Source organism: Protopterus annectens, chromosome 5.part0 (genome assembly GCF_019279795.1).
Source record: "Protopterus annectens isolate FY-2018-M chromosome 5.part0, PAN1.0, whole genome shotgun sequence".
NCBI lineage: Eukaryota > Metazoa > Chordata > Ceratodontiformes > Protopteridae > Protopterus > Protopterus annectens.
The window spans coordinates 1,643,674,683-1,643,697,023 of record NC_056735.1 but is presented as its reverse complement, the minus strand read 5'-3'; the positions used below and the strand labels follow the sequence as shown (position 1 = coordinate 1,643,697,023).

At 43.4% G+C, this 22,341-nt stretch overlaps 1 protein-coding gene across 1 annotated transcript in view; it reads right to left on the bottom strand.

Annotated features, from left to right (window-relative positions):
- The window catches only part of URB1 (URB1 ribosome biogenesis homolog), a 1,941,236-nt gene that overhangs the window by 359,933 nt on the left and 1,558,962 nt on the right, over window positions 1–22,341 (bottom strand). Inside the window, exon 33 of the mRNA XM_044071429.1 lies at window positions 17,096–17,202. Within this exon, the coding sequence (XP_043927364.1) occupies window positions 17,096–17,202 (107 nt within the window). The remainder of the gene's footprint in view (window positions 1–17,095; window positions 17,203–22,341) is intronic.

The window sequence follows — 22,341 nt, the reverse complement described above, 5'->3', positions numbered from 1 at the left end:
ATCTTGATGGAAGAGAAGGAGAGGCCACTGTTTAACATCTCAGTTAGGTACTGTAAAATCTGGGGTATATTTATTACCCAAGGATTCTGACCCTTTGCTTGATTCCAGGAACAAAATCATTTCCATTTGTCGGAGTAGGTTTTTCTAGTGGAGGGTCTCCTGGCCTCCAAGATGACATTCTGTACCTCCTTGGAGAGGAGAGTTTGTTGGTAAACTAAGGTATTCTCCATGCAGCTAGATTTAGCGTTCTGAGTTGGCTGTGAAGGGTCTTGTAGTTGTGCTGGGACAACAGAAGAGGAACTTGAGGAAGGATCCATGGTGGTGAGTGTGAGAGGCTCTTTAGGACAGGATACCAGTGCTGTCGTGGCCAGTCTGGAGCAATGAGAATCATTTGCGGCCTCTCTGCTCTGGTTTTTAGTAGGACTTTGGCCAGTAGAGGTAGAGGCGGGACGGCATAGACTGTCAATGCTGTCCAATTGAAAGAGAGTGCGTCCACTTTCCAGGCCTGTGGATGATAGGTCCTTGAGCAGAATTTTTCCAACTGGTAATTTCTGTGGGTAGCAAACAGATCTATGTCTGGCTGTCCCCATGCCTGAGTTATCTTTGAGAAGACTTGAGGATGCAACTTCCATTCGTGTGGGTCTGTCATTTTTCTGCTTAAGTTGTCTGCCGGTATGTTTTCCTTCCCTGGCAGGAATTGTGCCTGTAGTTGAATTTGTAATTCCAGTGCTGTGTTCCACAGGGTCATGGCTTGCCTGCACAGGGGGTACGAATGCGTTCCCCCCTGTTTGTTTATGTACCACATGACTGTGGTGTTGTCTGTCCTTATTAATAGCTGGCCTGCATGCAGTAGGTCTTTGAAGGTCATAAGAGCATTTTGCACAGCTAGCATCTCCTTTTGGTTGATGTGTAGGTGCATCTCTTTTTGGGACCATTTTCCCTGAATACACTGACCTGCCATGTGTGCTCCCCAGGCGTAGTCTGAGGCGTCTGTTGTGATGATTTGAGCTGCTTGTGGTAAACTGAAAGGAAGACCTGTATTTCTTTGGCATGCTTGAGCCCACCACAAAAACCTTTTGAAGGCATGGAATGAGTGGTATAATTGTTTCCAAGCTGTGGCTGTGCTGAGACCATAAGTTTTTTAGGTACCATTGCAGTTTCCTCATATGCAGCTTTGCAAATGGTATTAGTAAGATGCAAGATGCCATGAACCCCAGAGTCTGCAGGATTTTCCTTGCAGTTAGCCTGGTTAAAGTTGCCATTTTGTTGTAGTATTGAAACAGTTGCCCTTGTTTGTCTGGCGTGTGGTAGGCCATCTGGGTTGTTGTATTTAAGCTGGCACCCAGGAAAATTATCTGTTGAGAAGGTATTAGCTTTGATTTCTTTTTGTTTACTGTGTACCCCAGGCAGTTTAACAGATTTATTACAAACGCCAGATGTTGCAGTAGAAGGTCCTTTCTGTCTGCTTGGATCAGGCAGTCGTCCAGATATGGGTAGATCTGGATTCCTCGTTGTCTGCAGAAGGCAATTACTGATGCCAGGCATTTTGTAAACACTCTGGGCGCAGTAGATAAGCCAAAGGGCAATGCAGAGAATTGGTAATGGGTTGAACCTGCAAGAAATCTGAGGTATCTTCTGCAATCTTGTCTGATAGGGACATGCAGGTATGCCTCCTTGAGGTCCAACGTTACCAGCCAAGACTCCTTGCCCAGCATGGGAAGAAGCTGCTGTAATGTGAGCATCTTGAATTTTGGTACCTCTAGATATGTGTTTAGAATATAGGTCTAAGATGGGTCTCCAATCTTTGTCCTTCCTTGGTACCAGAAATAGTCTTGAATAAAAACCTTGACCTTGTTCTTTTGCAGGTACCTCTTGAATTGCTTTCATATCCATGAGAGTGGAAATTTGCCTTTGTGCCTCTGCCCATTGATTTTGTGGCAGGTTTGGCATGCCTCTCATTTTTGGAAGGGTGTGAAAGTGGAACCTGTAGCCTCTATCTATACTATCCAGAATCCATTTGTTCTGTGTAACAATGTGCCAGTTTTTTTTAAAATAAGGCCAGTTTTCCACCCAAAGGTGCTGCCATTATATCCTTGTTTGGCAGGCATAGGGGAAAATCATTGCATCTGTTTTCTAAATGACTGTGGTCTGTCTTCTCCACCTCTGGGGGTTGGTGTTTGCCACTGTCTAGCTCTGTAAGATCCTTGAGGTTGTCCTCTACCCCTTGGGCGTCTGTATCTGCCCCTTTGGGGTCTGTCCGTGGCTGGAAAGGACCAATTTTTTGAAGGCCAGTTTCTGCTGAAGCATGGAGGCTGCACCTGCAAGAAATCTTTAACTGTTTGCATAGATTTCGCTTTTTCCTCCATTTTCTTTAGTACCTCCTCAGCTTTAACACCGACCAGTACATCTTTTTGTAGTGGTGCATCTAATAACTTTGCTTTGACATGATCTGGTAAGGTTTGCTCTTTGAGCCAAGCATGCCTACATATGACAGACCCTGTGACAGTGGCTCTGCATGAGGCCTCTAAAGCATCAAAACCACACTGCAAGGTATGTTTCCCCACTTGTTCTGCTCCATGCAACAAATCCTGCAACTCTTTCAAGTCTGGTTGTTCTGTTTGTGTCATTTTGCCTTTCAGCTGAGATAGCAAGAACTGTTGGTATTTTAACATATGAAATTGACAGTTTAATGCCCTCATGGTTAAAGTGGCTGAGGTATAAACCTTTTTCCCCCACCTTTCTAATGCTCTAGAATCTCTCTCTGAAGGCAAAGGGTTTTTAGCAGTAGAGGCCTTAATCCCCTTGGGACCCAGTGAAATTGTTTCTGGGTCAGCAGTATGGCTTTTATAAAGGAACTGGTGAGAATTAGGAACCCTGTAATATCTGTCTGGTTTAACAGGGGCTGGAGGTAATGAGTCTGGATTAAGACTGGCTTCTGCGTACACATCATCCAAAATATCTAAGACAGGAGGAATAGCCAGGGGCCTATGCTGGGGAAGTAGTAGAAATTCCCTGAGCCTTTTCTTGGAATCTGAGTAATCTTGGCCTTCCCAGTGGAAGTGCTCTCTCAGTGTATGCAGGGTTTCCCCAAAAGAGAAGTCCTCAGGGGAGACGAGGGAATAGACTCCTTAGCATCAGAGTCTTCAAATGGGGAATAGGTGTAATCCTGGTCCTCAGAATGGTCTGAAGTAATAGAAGCCTGGTCTGAGGAAGGGTAGTCTTCCTCCAACCTGGGTCTTTTGTCAGAGGGGGGTTGAGAACCCCTGATGAGAGTAATCAAATCCTCAGCCATTTTAAGCATCTGTTTTTTAGGCATGGGGGCTTGAGAGGGGGTCTGAGGCCCTGTTTTTGTAATTTTCATTGCAGCTTTAGATTTAGTGAATGTTTTAAAAGAGGAGGTGGTAGGCCTGAAAACGCCTTCAGAAATGGCAGGCCTGGCTAAAATTTCGGTTTCCCCGCCAAGAGTGGCGTCGGTATCTGCAGTGGGAATGGAGACCGAGGATCCTGCGGCCTTGGGTACTGAAGTCGCCGGTAAAATAGTTTCATCGGTAGTCAGGGGCTGCGTAGGTGCCTCGCTGAGAACCGGAGAACCGGTAGTCGGCCTAAGCGTGATCTCAGTACTCGGTGCAGGCCTCGGATGCCTATCCTTATCCTTGCGTCTTTGCCTAAAACTGGCGTCGGAGCATCTGACGACATGATATAATTAAACTTTTTGCCAAAATAATGAAGGGCGAACTCCGCCCGGCGCTTAATAGTGCGCTTGTTAAACCTAGCACAAAAACGGCAGGCTGAGACGTCGTGGTCTGGCCCTAAGCAAGGTATACAGTAAGAGTGAAAATCCTTATGCGGTATTTGCTTCCCACAAGAAATGCAATTATTAACTTTGTCTGACATCGGTCTGAGGCAAGAAAAGTTTCCCCAACGGGGTGGTACTTAGCTTTAAAGAAGACTTCGGCTGAAATACTGTTCGTAAATCTCAGGAGCTGGCCGACCGGCACTTGCAAACTGCTTCTGCTTCGGGCACCGCGCGGCAAGAAAGACTGAAGAAAATGGCGTTGGCTGCCTCTTTTATACCCCTGCCGCACTGACGTCAGGGAAGAAGCGACGACAATCGACGCTGGACCTAGACTTTGGAATTCGGCCGACCGAGGACCCGCCTGACGGCAGGATAACCCAAGTGTGATGACTGCAGCTGTATGCACGATGAACATCAGCGAATGAAATGTTTATTGTGGGGGAAGAAGCAGTGGACAGTAGGTGAGGGGAGAGTGCTAGAATGTGGAAGATTATGAAAGAATATGAATTTGGAAAATAGTTGATGAATGTTATAAAAACAGAGTACGATAAGTCATTGATACCAGTAATCGCTAAAGGATGGGTAGGGAAAAGGGTAAAGATTAGGACAGGGGAAGATAAGGTTACCCATAAAGTATGTGTTTGTCCGTGATGGTAATGAATGCAGTTGTGCAAAAGTGTGAATGACTTAGAAGAACAAGACAACAGATAAAAAGTGATGAGAGGTTACCTTTAATACTGTCATGTACAGATGATTTGTTATGCATTACTAGAAGATGTGAATGGTAGAACTGGTAAGCATGAAAGAAAGTTTATGAGGAAAAGTACACCTTCAGTTGGATAGGAAGAGTCAAAGGGTGAAGGGAGACAGCAGTAGTAACTGGAATTTAGAGTGTTCAGTCCACCTACTGCATGTCTTTGGAATGTGGGGAGGAAACCGGAGCACCCGGAGGAAACCCATGTGACACAGCAGGGAGGACATGCAGACTCCACACAAAAGGCACTGCAGCTGAGAATTGAACCGCAGAACCTCTTGCTGTGAGGTGACAATGTTAACCGCTGCACCACGGTGGCCACCCAGAGCAGCCAAGATCACTGTGAATAAAATACATGGAGGTAGGCATCCTTCAGCTTCGCAGTCAATGTCAGTACCTCAGGAGCCATGAGAGGTAACAGGATTTGATGGGTCAGCATCCTTAATTTTGGGCTGATCAGGAATTTGTATAGCTTTTATAAACCTAGAATGGGTTCAAGGACTCTCCTTACATGCCTCTAAGAGCAGCCTTAAATAAAAAAGATCTGTGGCTCCTGCCACTCATGGATCCACTGTATGACCCCTGTCAAAGCATGAGTTGAACCTTTTCTCACTCTATCTTTTTGGGGAAGGTAAGTGGGAAGTGAAAAGATAGGGTGAGCTTCTGGCACAAGGGAGGGAGAAGTGATTTATAGCCACAATTTCTCTTTAGTATGACTTTTGGCCACAAAGACTCCCATACCTCCCCTTTTTTCCTCAGTCTGCCACTTTCTTTTATGTGTAAGCTTTTCTGACTTTTGACTGTTTGCTTTTCCCCTGCATCCAGTGGCAAGGCAACTGTTTAAGTAGGATAACTCCTGCTGCATTGGGGAAATAGCAGGGTAAAAAAAGAAGTTATGTACTTACCATAACATTCCATGTGAGTTGTTCATCTCACCTTCATTCTTTACTGATGGGTTCAAAGATGATTTCTGGGCTCCGGGTCGGTCAATTGCAAACCTCAAGGTCTTCAAACAGCTCGAGGCCAATTTCCTATCGCATGATGTACCTAGAGTTACCTCAGATCTTGTTTGCTGTATATAATAATACCATATGTCATTCTTTCACTCCCAAGAAAGGGTATAGAAGGATTGAGCAACCAGGATGGATCCAGCATCTCGGTCATCTAATAGCACAGGAGGGGGTTGGAGGGAGGGACGTAAGAATGAAGGCGAGATGAACAACTCACATGGAACGTTATGGTAAGTACATAACTTCTTTATGTGACGATGTTCTATCTCGCCGTTCATTCTTTACTGATGGGTAGTGTCCCAAGTACCATCAATCTCGGGTGGCTCATGGGAGCATATTTCTCAGGACTGTGGATCCAAAGGAGGCCATGTCAACTTTGTAATGAGTGCTAAAGGTATGAGGTTTTGACCAAGTGGCTGCTGCGCAAATGTTATCAATGGGACGTCTGGCAGAAAAAGCAGATGATGTAGAAACTACTCTGGTTGAGTGAGCTTTAATTTTATGCTGCAAAGGCATATTAGCAGCTGAATAAGCAATGGTGATACAAATAGGTAACCATTTAGACAGAGTTGCTTTCCCTACTGGTCTACCCATCCTAGAATCTGAAAATGAAACAAAAAGCTGGTATGACTTTCTGAAATCTTTTGTTCTATCCAAATAAAATCTGAGCTGTCTGTGAACATCAAGTTTGTGTAGCATGTACTCTAAATTGTTTGAATGGTTGGGGAAGAAAACTGTCAAATCAATAATTTGGTTGAGATTGGTTTCAGTGCAAACTTTGGGCAAGAATGAGAGGTTTGTTCTAAGTGAGACTGTCAGCATGGAATATCAAATAAGGAGGCTTGATAGATAAAGCCTGAAGCTGTGACACTGTGCAGGCAGAAGTAATAGCTACTAAAAAGATGGTTTTCCATGACAAAAATTTGAGATCACAAGAGGAAGCTGGTTCAAATGGCAGAAGAATTATGCAGGAAAGAATAAAATTTAAGATTCCATGGAGAATAAGGAGATATAACAGGTGGTCTAATATGAAAGGTCCCTTTGAGAAAGGCTTTGGATAACTTGTGAGACGTGATATTCAATCCTTCAAATCCAAGATGAAAATTAGAAATGGCAGCCATTTGAACACGAACTGTTGCTGCTGCAGCTCCTTTGTTAAAAATCATAGTCAAGAACTCTAAAATGGAGGTCACAGGGGCTTGGTAAGGATCAATATTGTTTTTAGAGGTCTGTATAGAAATTTATTTCCATTTGCTAAGATATAGCTTCCTAGTAGAAGATTTATGGGAAGATAAGAGGATTTGTTTTGTCTCATTGGAGAGGTTATGGAACCTGGCTATGATGGGAATTGGAGCAACCAAGCTGTCAGCTTCAGGGACTGCAGAGAGGGATGTAGTTCCCCCGACGAGTGCATCAGAAGGTCTGGAACTGGGGTCCAGAATCCAAGGGTCCTCCAAAAGATGAAGTCGAAGGAAGGGGAACCAAATCTGATGAGGCCAATGAGGGCAATGAGAATGATGGTCCTTCCTAGGGTTTTTGCTTTCTGTAGAACCTTGGGTATCAATGGTATCGGTGGAAATGCATACAGGAGAACCAGAGACCAATTGTGTACGTGTGCATCCCTTGGGACTTCTACCGGAGGGGGAATCAGGACTAAGTAGCTTCTGCATTTAGTGTTCATGTGACTGGCAAAGAGGTCGCAGCAAGGCTGGCCCCACCTGTGGAATATCCTGTCCGCTATTTCTTTCTTGAGGGACCACTCATGGGGCAACAAGATTGCCCTGCCCAGCTTGTCTGCTATCACGTTGGATTTCCCTGGGATGTGCGGTGCCAACAGAAAGCGCTGGGTGGAAACAGCCCACTGCTACACTCTGAGAGCCTCGCGACAAAGGGGGTAAGACCTGGTTCCTCCTTGTTTGTTCAAATACCAGACTACCGACATGTTGTCCATCTGGAATCACAATCGTATCCAGAGGAAGAGAGTCCTGAAAGTACTGCAACGCCAAAAGTACTGCTCTCATCTCCAAGACACTGATATGCAGATGTGTCTTTTGATCAGTCCATGTGCCTTGGGCTGTCTTTCCCTGAAAATGCCCCCCCCCCCCAATCAGGGAAGCGTCTGTGGTCACTGTGGTTGCTAGAGGGGATAGCATAAATGGGTGTCCTATCGTGACATGAAATGAGGTCAACCACCATTGAAGATCCTTTTTGTAGGAATTTGTGATCATTATAGTGTGAGATATGGGAAGCTCTTGGTAAGACCATTGAGTGAACAACAGCCATTGTAGTACCCCGCATGTGCATATGAGCTAGTGGTATGGCTAAAGTTGCTGATGCCATCATGCCTAATAATTTCAGAACTTCTGATGCTGGTGCTCTGTCTTTTGATATCAGAACGCTGACATACTGAAAAAGAAGAAAGGCTCTTTCTATTGGAAGCCTTAGTGTGGTGGTGGTGTCCAACTCTGCCCCGATAAAAACGATATGCTGCGATGGTGACAAGGCAAATTTTTCTGAGTTGATTGTAATGCTCAGTTGATTGCAGAGTGACAGAGTGGGCTCCCTGGCCTGAATGAGATGATGCCTGGTGGTGGCGGTAAAGAGCCAATTGTCTAGGTACGGAAACACCTGGAATCCTAGATGTCTCAGGTGAGCCGTGACCACTGCCATGCATTTGGTGAACACTCTGGGGGTTGTAGTGAGACCAAAGAGCAGGGCTCGAAACTGGTAATGATTGGCTCCCAGCCAGAAGTGCAGATGATCCCTGGATGGCCTGGCCATTTATGTGGTAGTACGCATCCTTGAGATCTATCGAGAACATCCAATTGTCTTTCCCTAAGAAGGGAAGTATAGACTGAAGAGTGACCGTCCGGAACGTCATTTTCTTTACATATTTGTTCAGTCTGCTGAGGTCCAATATGGGTCTCCAGTTCCCTGTCTTTTTTGAAACCAAAAAGAATCTTGAGTAAGTTCCGGATCCTGTCTGGTCTGCTGGGAATGGTAGGATGACTCTTTTTGTTAGCAAAGTTTGGACCTAGCAACGTTTGGACCTTTATTGTTGCCTGTTCCCTGTAAATGGGTGGAACGTCCGGGATTTTTCTTATGGGTGGAGGGGCTGTGGCGAATGGGATGAAGTATCCTCTGGAAATGATACTTTGTACCCAGATGTCTTTTATTTTGAGCCAGGCGTCTGGATATAAAGATAAGCGACCCCCGACTGCCTCCAGAGCAGGGCAGTTGGGCCTCTTTTCAGGAGTGCTGGTAGGGCTTCCCAGAGAAGTGATCTCTGTTGCCCTAGTGTTGTAGACCCCCTCTGCCGCGAGGGCGTCTTCCATTATTGCCCTCTCCTCTGCCTCTGGAGGCCGGTTCACCACGTGTGTCCTGAAAGGCTCCTTGGCCTTTTCGGAACCACATTTTGCCTCCCCTTTGACCCTTAGGGGAGGATCAGGTGGAAAAAATGGACCCCGACGGCAGACAGTCTTTCTGTCCTGTTCACACCTGGCTAAGGTTTCCTTCACTTTAGGCCCGAAAAGAGACAAGCCATCAAAGGGAATATTCACGAAGGAAGACTTGAAGGACACCGCGAAGGAACACACGCTTATCCAGGAGTGTCTCCTAAGAGCCACTCCTGTACCCTCTGCCCTACTCGTTCCATCAGCTGCATATGAGATGAGGCGCATGGATGAGTTTACTATAGAATTGAGGGTAGCAAGCTTTGCGGCAACTTTGTTGGAAGGTCCTGCAGCTACTGTACCCTGAAGAGCATCTCCTAGCTCTTTAAGGAGATCTCTTTGTAATTTGGTAAAATGGGTTAAATAGTTGAGCAAAGGTTGCTGAACTAAACATGCGCTTCCCATATCTATCCATGATCCTAGAGTCTCTTTTAGGAGGATGAATAGACAAGGAATTCTCAGACATTTCATTTTTGGTGGCTGCCGCCACCACCATGGCATCAACTGGAACATTACCCAAATATAATGACTGCAACAGTGAAACACGAAGAACATCTGACTCATGCTCAGTAGGGCTTTTGGACTGTCAGTCACCCCTCTGCCTAAGGAGTTCAAGTATCTCAGCAAATGAGATATCTTCGGGGGGGACCATGGGGACCCTCCTTACTCATTTAAGTCAGCATCAGATGTTAGACACTCCTGAGGTGAGTCTAGATGTTTCCACTTACACAACCTCTTCCTGGGAACCTCATCAGTGGGAGCTTCTGGTGAGGTCTCGGAAAAGCAAGGGCCACCCAATGGGGCTTCTTGAGGCTCTGGGTCTCTACGCTTGGCCAGGATGTGTGAGGCAGAAGCAGACACAGACTCTTTAGGGGAGGAGGAAGCCAGACCCGAGGTCGAGGATGTCTTAGGAGACATGACTCTCCTCATGGCATCGAAAGCACCTCTGCTCCGATACGAGGGAACTGACGGATCTGAAGAAACCATCAATACCCTGGCACTGGGACAGTGGGCTCTGAACCAGAGGTAGGAGCCGAGCTCATCTGAGCCGAAGCCCCAAGAGGCAGAGTCGGAACCAACAAGTCATACGACTATCCTCCCCGGACCCGACCAGAGAGTGTCGGTTCCTAGAGTCCTCGATCGGCACCAAGGACATCAGAGTGCATGGAGCCGAAGACACTGGAACAGGTGTTGGCTCCGAGGGTTCTTCTATCAACAGGTCCAACTACTCTGGCTCCGAAGGACCAGCACGGCTTGGAGGAGGAATAGTTTGGGCTGGTGCAAGGGTCTTCGGCTCTGAAGCAATTTGGGTCGAAGCTGATAAAATTTTGCCAAGGCCGGTGCCGATATCAGCTTCTGCACCACACGATCCACATCCAGATCTGAAAGGCTGACAAAGAACCGAGAAGAGTGCACTGAAAGTGGTACTGACTGTAGTAACGGACTCTTAGGAGCTTCGGACACCGGCTCCAAGACTAGGGATTGGCTCCAAAAAGTAAAGACTGTCTGTTCCGATAGCAGTGGAGTCGAAGTCGAGGATTTCTTTAATTTCCTAGAGTCTGAAGTCTTAGAAGATTTTAAGGACTTGCTGGATCCATCTTGGTCACTCAAAGCTTCTTGAAACGACGGTTTCAACAACCCTCTGTCAATCAGTTTTCTCTTCCTTTCCTGTAAGACCCTTGAGGAAAAGGAATGGCATATAACACAGCTGTCTTGTAAATGTAGGGCTCCTAGACAGTATCACAATTTACGTGGCTGTCTGTTACAGACATCTTTTGGCCACGCTTTGGGCACTTTTTAAAACCAGACTTGGGGTGCTTGTCTTGGTCAGCCATTGGAAATCTTAGAGAAAAAATTACTGCAACACAAAAACAATTCTAACAGTAATTAGCCAATATCCAAGTCAAACAAAATTACTGTTAATTACAAAAACTATAACAGTAATTATAAATTTAAGCATTTCCTAAAAAACTGAAGGCTAAACACACTACACAGAAAAGCACTACACACCAATAACTTTTTAGCAAAAAAGTGACAAAAGGTTACTGACTAAGTACATTCTATTAACTAGCAAAAAGGTTTTAAACTAGGCCTAAAACAAGAGGCCAACTAGGAAATTTTTAAAACACATTAAAGGAAGGGACTAAAATGCAGTAACACACACTATAAAGCTGTAAGAGCTTTATAAAACTATCTAAACTATTTAAACTACCTAAATATGTAAATATCAGTAATAAGCAAGTAGAAAAACAGTTTTACTGGCCCGAGCTAATGCAGAACCTCTGATCTATTGCAGCAGCAAACTAGATCTGAGGTAACTCTAGGTGCATCATGGGATAGGGACTTGGCCTTAAGCTATTTGAAGACCTCGAGCTTTGCAATTGGCCGACACGGAGCCGAGGGATCAGCTCCAAACCCATCAGTAAAGAATGAACAGCGAGATAGAACAACTTCACATCAGTTGTTTAACTGATTCACTAGTCTTCTCATTTCCCGGTTTCTTAAAAAAATTTGTCTAAAGGGGGATTATCAGGGCTGGTGTTGAAATTCTGGTGTGTCCCCCCAGCAAATGTCAAATTGGGGGCTCCTTGGACACGTTCAGTCTAAGTATCACCCTGTTACTGCCACCCCTCCTAAGCAACCTTTTAGTTCATGCTGTAGTCTTTTAGAGGCAGTATACACAGACTAAACTGTAGTGACAGTGCTGTTACGTTATGAGAGGCCTGTGTACCGCACTGTGTTGGCCCATCTCACAGAAGGATATTCACACTTACTGGCATTTAGTTGTAGCAATGATACATTACAACAACTTTATATACAGGGCTGGGCTTGGGTGAAATTGTGCCCTAAGCACTGCCTACTGCCCCCCACCCTCACCCCATGGGCTCCAGTACTCCCATCTGCTTCCACTCCCCCCCCCCCAGCTCTCCACATTATGCACATTACTTTTTTCTCCCTTTTCTCACATTTTGCCTTACTCTTCAGTTTTTTTCAAGAATCCATGATTTTCTATAAGCTCTGAAATACATTTTCTTTTTTTTCTTTTTACACAACCTTTTCCTCCAATGAAAGCTTGAACCGAAACTATGATTAAGGAAAGAAACTCAATGTTGCTGTTCAACTTTAGTTTTCTTTGTATCCTTTCAACACACCTTTTTTACTGACCAAGACAGCACAGCAGTAATCATTTAGGAAACAACTCAATTAAGCTACGGTCCCCAGAAGCCGAAGGGTTATATATGCTCTGGGATGTATTTTAGAACATTTTCCCAACTTTTTAATCCAATGATGGCCTGAAAAAAATCATGAAAGACATAAGTTGCGCCCAAGGGTTAATGTTCAAATCTGACAAAATAGTAGCTCACAATAAACTAACAAGACAATTGCGTTGTTTTTGTAAAGATACACAAATCCTATCTGGGAATACTGACTGTCTCCCTACTCTCCCAAAAGAAAAAGACAGTCACTGCCTCTGCATCCCTCTGATGTTAGACTGGAATAAAAGCAGAAGTTCAGATTGCTGTGGTCATGTATTTTAAGTGACTGGTTTCATATACACGCATATCATGCCTTCTTACTCCTCATCCCTTCCCCCCCAAAGGCAATCACCACTATATGCGCCTGATGTGACACTGACAAAAGTGGAAAAAAATAATGACTACAGTAATGAATTCCACTTTGTTGCTAATATACAGTACCACTGCCCCTTGCACAAGCTATATAACTTTCTTTGTACACCTCTAAGCTATAATGACCTGTTCTGCATATCTCTAAGATTTGATTGTGATGACAATTAAAGAAGTAATGAACACACAATCGCCAGCCCCTCCACACAACATTTAGCAACCTTCTAGACAGACATCTATGCAAGGCTGGTTTTAGCATTGGAGTGGTTGAGGGTAGAGGCTATCACTAATTCCCTAATTCCATGTCAAAATCCATTTATACATTATGACATGTGGGGGCCATCAGACTCCTAGAAGCTCTAAGTGTTTGAAATATTATTACTTGGTAACTGCATTTTTAACTGTTACACACAGAAGAGTTATGTAAATGCCCAGCATTATTTTGTGTGTGTGTGTGTGTGTGTGTGTGTGTGTGTGTGTGTGTGTGTGTGTATAGATAAAAAAAAAACTGAAATTTTTTACAGACAGACAGACAGACACACCTGCTGCATTTTTTTGTGGTGCTCATGAATAGATGCACACAAAGACAGGGTAGTCATGTAGATGCCAAACAGGAAAAAAAAAAAACACAGAGAAGAACTCAGCCTGAGCAAAGCACTATGAAATGACAGTGCTACTCACTGAGCCACAGTGGCAATTTTTTGGGATGACCCTAGGTCCTTGTTTCATCACGTGCCTGTAAAAAGAAAAAGAAAAGCAGACCTGATTGAGTACAGCTTACTGTCAAATATAAAAGAAAAAAACAAACTGGAAAAAAAGTTTGTGATCATGCGGTGACATCACACAGCTGTGAGGACATCCATGAAGTGCTGAGGAATGAAGAGAGGGGACGGAGAAACCCATGGCTGCTATATGGGGCCCCTCGCTCATGGGGAGACAATTGGGGGCTCCCTGTGGGCATGAGTTCCGCAGTTGCCTAACACCAGCTATGAGTGCAATGTTCCCTTTTGCATGTACCTCACCAGACACCTACAATAATTGGAGAGACCACAGAGGTTTCTCACCAAGAAATTACAGGGTACACAAAACAAGTCTCACACGGAAAGACTGAAAGCTCTGTCACTGTATTCTGTTTTCTACTGTTTGCTAAGGGGTGACCTGTGTCTGCCTTACAGGGCCGTCTCTGACCTGCTACACATTCGTAAATCAAACTGCACGAGAGTCACTCGCTCCAGGGATCTTACCCTAGCCTCCGACATGATCAGGTCATGCTGGTGGGATAGATACATCTCAGAGAGATTGCCCCTTCTCTGGAACAAGCTTCCAATTCATGTGAAACAGAGCCCCTCCCTGACCATCTTCAAATGCAATCTAGATCAAGGGATGGATGACAGCATATTCACTCCTGTGGTGACATCCATGTCCCTCTTGTACAGAGGAATTCGTTATTAACTACCACTGACCCTTACCTCTGCGAACTTCACTCATCTAACCATCGACAACTGGGGCAACTCAGGATAAACACAGCTACGCTTGTAAGGCTCTAGGGCTGTTAGCCTAGTAAACTTCAATGAAACTATGAACAAAAATAGCATGAAAGCAGACTTACCTGTCTTCCTCAACAACACCTGCACCACTACTTTGTTATCTGAATGAAAGATCACCTTGCTATCCCTCATCTTGCCAAACTACCACTGTTGCAAAATCAGAATCAGTTCCAAAAATGCCATGTTTCTCTTCTGCTTTTCTTGCCAACACTGTGACCCATCAACTGTAGACCACTGCTTCTTAAAAAATGTTCCAATGCCTATGCTCCCTGCAGCATCTGTAAACAAATGCAGCTCATCTGCACCAAAAGACAATCATTCTACCTAAAGGATACCTCACTGAGGTCCTCTAGAAACTAACTAAATGTCAATGTTCTACTTAACCAAATTTGTCACATGCACCCATCGATCTTTACTACACCCACCTCTCAACAAATTAGCTACAAATCTGTTAAACATCTGACCTGGGACAACCGCTCATACCACAAAATTTAGTAAACCAAGCAATTCCATGGCATCACTTGCTCACACCTTAGCCATTTGTGCAAAAAACAGACCATCTCTTAATTTGGTAACTTTCGCCAAAGGCAAACAATATAAACTTTCCTGCGCACCAATCTTTAACCCCCAAAATTTTTACTTATTAGTGGGACCTTACACTATGTCAACAACTAATGGAACTTGCAAAAATCTCAAGGATCGCTTGGATGCATGTGCCTTCTGCTCACTTTCCACAATCAATAAAAAAATCGCTCAAGTAATGTTGGTCATACCATAACCAAGTACTGCCACCCCCCACAAGTGCTGAGGTTCTCTGATGGTGATAAAATATGCCAACAATGGTAAGGCTTGCAATGAATCCTTCTCCAAGATAATCACCATAAAGTACACAAAACCCAGGATCCAGACGTCCCAAGTTCTTGCCCTAAACCTACCTAACTCACTCCTTCCCAAATATGCCAAAGCCACAGCCAGTTTCTTCGCATTAGGGGATTCAGCTTCTGCTACACGCTGTGCACTGTCAGCATCAATCATCTAAAATACGTCCACATACCCCCCCCCCCCCGAAAAAATATCTTTTAACTAAGGGAATATGAGATGTTACAAATAAACTCGACTCTGAAAACAATCCTGACTGTGCTCCTGCAGGTTCTAACTGCAAGCTCTGACAAGTACAGTATAACCTGTCTAGTAACTAAACATGACACCAAGCCTAAGTGTTCCAACAAATGATGACCGCTTTCCATCCTCTACTCCAGACTGTCAAACAACCCTTCCCCAACAACCTCCCTTCCTACTGTGGCACTACTCTAATTAAACAACTCCCACAACCTAGCCCATTCTTCTTGTCTGAGCTCCTGCAAAAAACATGCCAACTAACTTCTAGGTCAAGACCTGTGTCCTCCACATCCCCAAAATCAGAAATATCCTGATTACCTAAAGCTGCCTGCCTGGCTGGAACAGATCTACTCACCTCATGAGGGTGTGTTGTCAAATCCTCCCTCCTGGTCACATCCTGGGATACAACAAACACCAAACAGCTTTCCTCTTCCGATGGCTTTTGTGACCTTAACCCTCATTCGGCCACTGACCCGCCATTGTCCTGGGTTGAACGTGGCTGGCAGCTGCTACTTCCACAAACAGTGTCTCGGCTTGAGCAACTAAGCTGGGACAATGATACTTCAACTTCTGCATAGCCCACCATCCTGGAAAATGCAAATATTTGCTCTGAATAACTTGCTCACATAAATCCTCTTGCCAGTGTAGTACATACACATAGATAGCTAGAAGTATATACTGTGTTCTAAGGAAAACTCAATATACAAATTCTGATAAAATTCATATAACCAACTGATTACTGAACTCAGCCAAAAGTGTACTGGATATCAAATGGACGTCTGTTCACCCATCATAGACCTGAACTAGATTCTGCCAGAGCTACAACATCAGAAACCACAGCATATGCCAGACAATGTTTTGGCACTGCAATAAGCCATGTGTTACCAAATCCTCCAGCAATAACCTGAACAACCACATTAGCACACGCCATACAGATATCGAAAAGTAGCTATAGCCTGACAAAGGTAACATTCCTCTGCACACCAGACTCAAAATACCATGCATCTCCTCAGCCTTTGTCCAGTGCAATGTAAAGAAAACATCTACCTGCAAATAGCATTACTCTGAGAAAACCAAAGTTGCTTTAACACAGTTAGTGCTAAGATAGTGCTCTTATTTGCCTGGGTGCTGCAGCCAATCAGGTCCCTTGCTTCACTGATTGAGTGCAGCTTGCAGACAAATCAAAAAGGAAAAAAGTTTGTGATTGCATGGTGTCATCCATGAGGTGCCGAGGAATGAAGAGAGGAGATGTAGAATCCCGTGGCTGCTGCATGGGGTTCCTCGTTCAAGTGTAGATAATCAGGGGCTCCCCATGGCTGCTGGTTCTACTGGTGCCCAACGCCAGCTATGCTGGTTACAATAATCCTAGATTCTACATCCACAGCATCAGACCCATTTGCACAGCAAAAGTGGCATTCAGTCACAAGTGAAACCTTCAAGAATTTCATCCTGAAGTTTCCCTACAGCATCATGAAATAATTGACTATTTCTTCTAAATAATTACCCATGTGGGTTTGAAAGCAATCTACTGAAAACAACTAGCAATGTCATTCAACAGTTTCAAAAGCTGTAAAGCTATATATGTTACGATGTACAGAGGAAAGTGCCAGGACTCCCACTATTTACCATATTACCACTAGGAGCTTGACATGCTGTGTAGTTTCTGAGGCTTGGATACTCTCATCACATACCAGTAAAAGAAGAAAAAAATGGCTTAGTGCTCATGGGCGCAGTTACTGTTATTTCCTACATTCATTACCAGTAATAGAGACAGAGAGAGAATTTAGTTACCTCCAAGTCAAAGCTGTAGAACAACTTATAGAATCCTGGCACCTTCCTTAAGTCCAAGTACTGATGCAATAATAGGAATTGGTTGATTCTCATGTACATGTGTTCCTCTGCAAAAAAAAAAAAGTTACAGGGTTAAATAATAAAAAAAGAAATGTGTACAGTACAAAAATCCTTTTACAATGTTATGATGGTAGTATCGCCAACATATAAATACCATACATCTCAGGGTGTTACAGAAGTAAACCAATGGTTTCACAAATTCATCCAAACAGCATAACTACTCCTCATATAACTGCCCCTTTCCTCCAGTCTTACCTGATATCTTCCACCTGACCAAACCCATTAATGCTTTTAAAAACAAATGCTAGTTAAAACTAAAAAGTGCAACCACATAAGCACAGTATATTAACTTCTGCATTGATTTAAATGTGGGACTTCTAAAAATGCATAGTGAATGATGTACATACTAAGCTGAGCCAATGGCATAGTCTAAAAAAGCATGACTATGATCTAGAAACCCAGATTCGACTAGTAGAATGGGCATTTGATGGAATGGAAGGGATATGGAGATGCCCATCACAGAAGGAAGGGGAACGGCCCTGGACAGTTCATGTCTCCACTCCCATCCCAACCACTGCTGGAAGATAGGGACAGAGTCAAACAGATGGGAGTTGCTGCATGGGAAATGGGCCACAGACGTCACTGTCAGTATCAGCAGTGTGAAGGAGTCTGCAGTTGCTGATACAGGGGCTTAGTTAGCTATTGTGACATAGGTGCCCACATCTGCACACAAGAGGAGGGGTTGGGCCTTTTCAACCTAGGGTCCATGAAGGGATTCCCTCATACCAAGGGGACAAACAGGCTCAAAAATATTACAAGGGGAGGCAAGACCTGAAATGATATTGTGCATATTTCTGCTGAAGTTTACTTACCGATGTATTATTCTGAACACAATAAGTGAAGTACACAAAAGGACAACCTTTATTCATGACCCAGGTGAATGGATGATGTAAAAGGAAAATATAAAGAAACATGCAAAGAAGTTAAACACCAACAGAATGTTGCAACAAATTTATTCAGAACGTACTCTAGACAACAGTGAATTATGCAGGGAAAACACCGCTGTAATTTATACAAAATAAACAGACAAAAACAAGAAGGAGTACCCTTATCCTTCATAATGACCTAAAAGAAAAATTAAACCTAGGGAGGCTAGCCATAACCTTTTCTAAGAACAAAACGGATAATGGGATCTTTCCCTGCAAAATAACTTTTCACCATTCTAGATTTATAAAGGTGATGTAAGAACTAAATTTAATTAGGAAGAGCATTCTAGAGTACTAAGATACAGGTAATGAAAGACCTGTGCCAAAAACCTCACAAAAGATCTAAGTATGTTAAAGGGAAGAATACAGCAGAGGGATATGCTTTGCTGCTTCTCAAGTAAATTAACCAGTGCCTGTAAAATGGGATTATGAGTAACATTTATACAAAGAATAACTGCTGAAAATGACTTCCAGTGAATTTCATTTTTTTTTGCAGGGGACAAGCCCTGCTACACCCTCATGGTGCAGGGGGGGGGGGACTACCAAACTATAAAACATATGTATTAACTCCCATGGTCACAAAACAGTGGGTGGGTATAAAGTCCATTAGTGTTAAAAATGGATATTTCTTTGCACAAATCGCTAAAAAGACCTTGTGTTCAGCTGTTAAGGTCCTGAAATATGCAACACGACTAAGGAATAATAAAGACCCAAGTCAAAAAGGTGCAAAACACAAGCCAAGATTACTGGTAAACTACCTGACTGAGGGGGTATAAGAACTGGCCTAGCATACTTCCCCCAGCTAGACGCAAGACCTTTCCTACTAAGCAAAGTCTGACTGTTGAGTGGAATGATTTCTGGCAAATTTACTCACCGACGACAAAAATAGGAATTCTGGTCTTCTTCTCTGAATTTTGCTGAAGTTATGGAATCAGAGGCAAAGGTGGAAAAACAAAAAAGAAATCTTCCTTGCCAAAAATTAAAATATGTCTAACATCAACTCTCCCTTGCCCTGCTAAGTCATGCAGGACATAAGGAAGACATGTTTTGCCATGTAAAGAGAGGTTTATCTCCTTGCTAATGCACTCTTAGAAGACCCTCACCAGACTGCTCTCCCTTTATCCTGACACTCCAGAAAAGAACTGAAACTGAGAAAGGAGGAGTCTGCAGGCATATTCAGCTCCAAAAGGATGTGAAATACAGTAAGAGAAGTGACCCGGGCCTATGGAACACCTCCACTTTCTGTGCCTGTCTGTGCAGGGTATGAAATCACATGCTGTCCTGCTTGCTCATGTACAGTACCGCAAATGAGTAGTCTGACCACAGCAGGAGGGCTCTGGTATCAACCCCTCCTCAAGAGCATGTAAGGTGAGAAACACTGCTCATCTTGAGATGTGACAGTTTATGTGAAGCCTCCTTTTCTTGACTTCAGAATATTTCTGCATACAGGGGCCCAAAAGAGCTCTCAAACACACGAGCAAAGCACGTCATCAGACATCATGATTCTCAATAAAAATTGGAGAGTTATGGTCATCACTCTACAGTGCAGAAAACAGCCTGATATTAGCAGAATGTCCACAAGCATGATGACGCTGCACCCACTAGCACCCCCTGTCAAAGTACTTCAACCTACAGGCATGTGACTGGGAAGATGAAGACCACCATGAGACTAAAGAGGCTGTGCTTGTATGTACTTCTGCATTCTTATGTATGCTGCCAAGCCTATGATTTTTTTGGGTGCTTGTTAGGGCAAGAGTGACTGACACTGAAGTGTGTCCACCTCCACCCCACTAAATGCAACCATATACAAAGGGAACAACACAGGACTTCTTTCAGATTACGGTGACCCCTGAACAACTTAAGGACCCAAGCGGGGGCCGCTACCAGGAAGTCATTTGAGACCAACAGAAAGAATAATCCATGAAAAAAGACATATTGGCATGGTGGATCACCCCCCAGCTGAGCATTCCCATTCCCCCACCAGCTCCTTCAGACACAAGAACCACTATACAAAGACATGTCATTTAGGCTGTAATCAAGGCTTTATTGGTTCATGCCACCAAGCTCGGTATCCTTAAGTGTTCACTTGTTGTGAAGGACAGCTCCCATGCTCTGCAGTGCAACATTAATTCTGTCTTATTTCCATAACTAGTGTTAAAGGAGAAGGCAGTAGAAAATGAATTCCCTCACTGTGGTGCATATAGCCATGGCAACCATCACTGAGGTATGAAGCTTCAAGTGAATAGCCACCATCCAATAATAAATACATTCTAAGTCAACAATTGAATGACTAATGACGCAAACAAATTCCTAGCGGAAGGACAGATATAGATATGTGTTGGCAACAAAATGACAACACAGGATTTTCTTTCAAATAATGTGTCCAAGGGAAAGCAAGTACACAATAAATAAAGGACCCAAAATATAACCACATGGAACACTACAGATGACAGGGTAGGTAGCACAGGAATTAACCCCTAACACTACTCTATGGGTAAGCCAAGACCGGTAGGAGGCAAACCAATCCAGAACCACGCATAAGATAATGGAATAAGTCTGTAATCAGTCCAAAACAATCCCATGATCCATTACATCAGAAGCTGATAAAAGATCCAGCCAGACCAAGACAGAGTAACAATGCTGGTTCCTCAGCATTAGGACAGAGCTAAAAGGTCCTATGAGGACTGCTTTGGTACTATGTTTTGAATGAAAGCCAACTTGAACAGATCATATAACTCACTCTCATAAACAGGCATTCAGTTGCATACAGTCTGCCTTACACAAGACCTTACCCCAAAAAGGGAGATCGGGGAATGGCCTACAACTGCCTAGATCATCAACATCTAACAGATACTTATTTAGGGTGAGAGTAACCAAAGTCTCTATTAATACTGATAGAAAACCCCCATCCCAAATATAGGCACTAACAATATTGTATATGTATGGGCTTACCTCATCCAAATAGGATAAAACCAGCCTAAAAGAAAAGGAATCTAAATCATGGGAAGTTGTGCTAATGGAGAAAACCACAATATAACTGGGAAGTAGAAAGTTGTACCAAATTGAAAAGGGATACATCTCCCTGGGGTCAACTGTTAGCCATTCTGGAACATTACAGGCAAGCCCCCAACCTAACTTCTGAAAGCTTGACAGTAAAAAGTGAATGGTTAGAGGACATTCTTCATATAAAATAGATTTTGTAGTCCAACAGTCTGAACTGCACTGCACCACTTGCTGATGACCTGAAAAAATGCAGCTAGTCCAGCTTGCTCATTCATAGATATCCCAAGATAAGTGCTGACTTCTTAAAGGTGGCCTTTGCCTGGTAAAAGGAATAATAATTACTCACAACAAACAGAGATCATACTACCTCAGGTGAGCATGTTAAAGTCTTGCACTGCACCAGTCTCAGATCAGGCAATTCCACCTCAGGTATACAAATCTTGAAGCAAAGAAGGGAGTGGTCAGGATCAAGTTGCACGTTATACCACCAAGCCAATGGACATGACCCCCAGGACATGATCAAGTTCAATATAAAGTCAAGAAAATGGACAGCAGAGGTGACCATATGAGCCACGTGCTGAACATCAGGTTCATATACAATGTATTGATTCAATTCTAATCTCAGCAACTACCTTAAGATGAAAACAGTTTGTAGTTGTCAAAATAATTAAATGCAATCTGCATTGTCAGAGGACTGCAGTTCTGACATTTGAAAGTAATTTTTAACCTCGCTACTATGTGGATATTGTGATTTACTGTTAACTTTGTTGCTGTGATAATCATTTTTTGAACGCTTTTTTACATTTATGTTACAAGGCTATAAGTGAAAATGGGTTCTTCAGTCCAGTCTACTAACCATAATTAATTCAATAAATTATTATTATTTTACTTCACACAAAAACAATTAAATATGGTAAAGGCTGCACTCCTTTTTTCTGTCAAACATTATACTTTTCTTTACGCAGTACTTGGACAGAAGTGCTGAGGAAACAAACAGTTGAAGATAATTAAATTATTCTTTTGAACTGGAATATATAATACAAATTGCCTAGACATAAGTAAGGGCTTACTAAGTTTAATGCTGCTGGCTTCCAAAAAGGAATTACTAGAAAATGGAAGTCGAAATGTAAACCAAATGTAAAAGAGGTACTGAATACTGTAAAGGCCATAAAAATAACTGCAGGCTGGATTAAAATA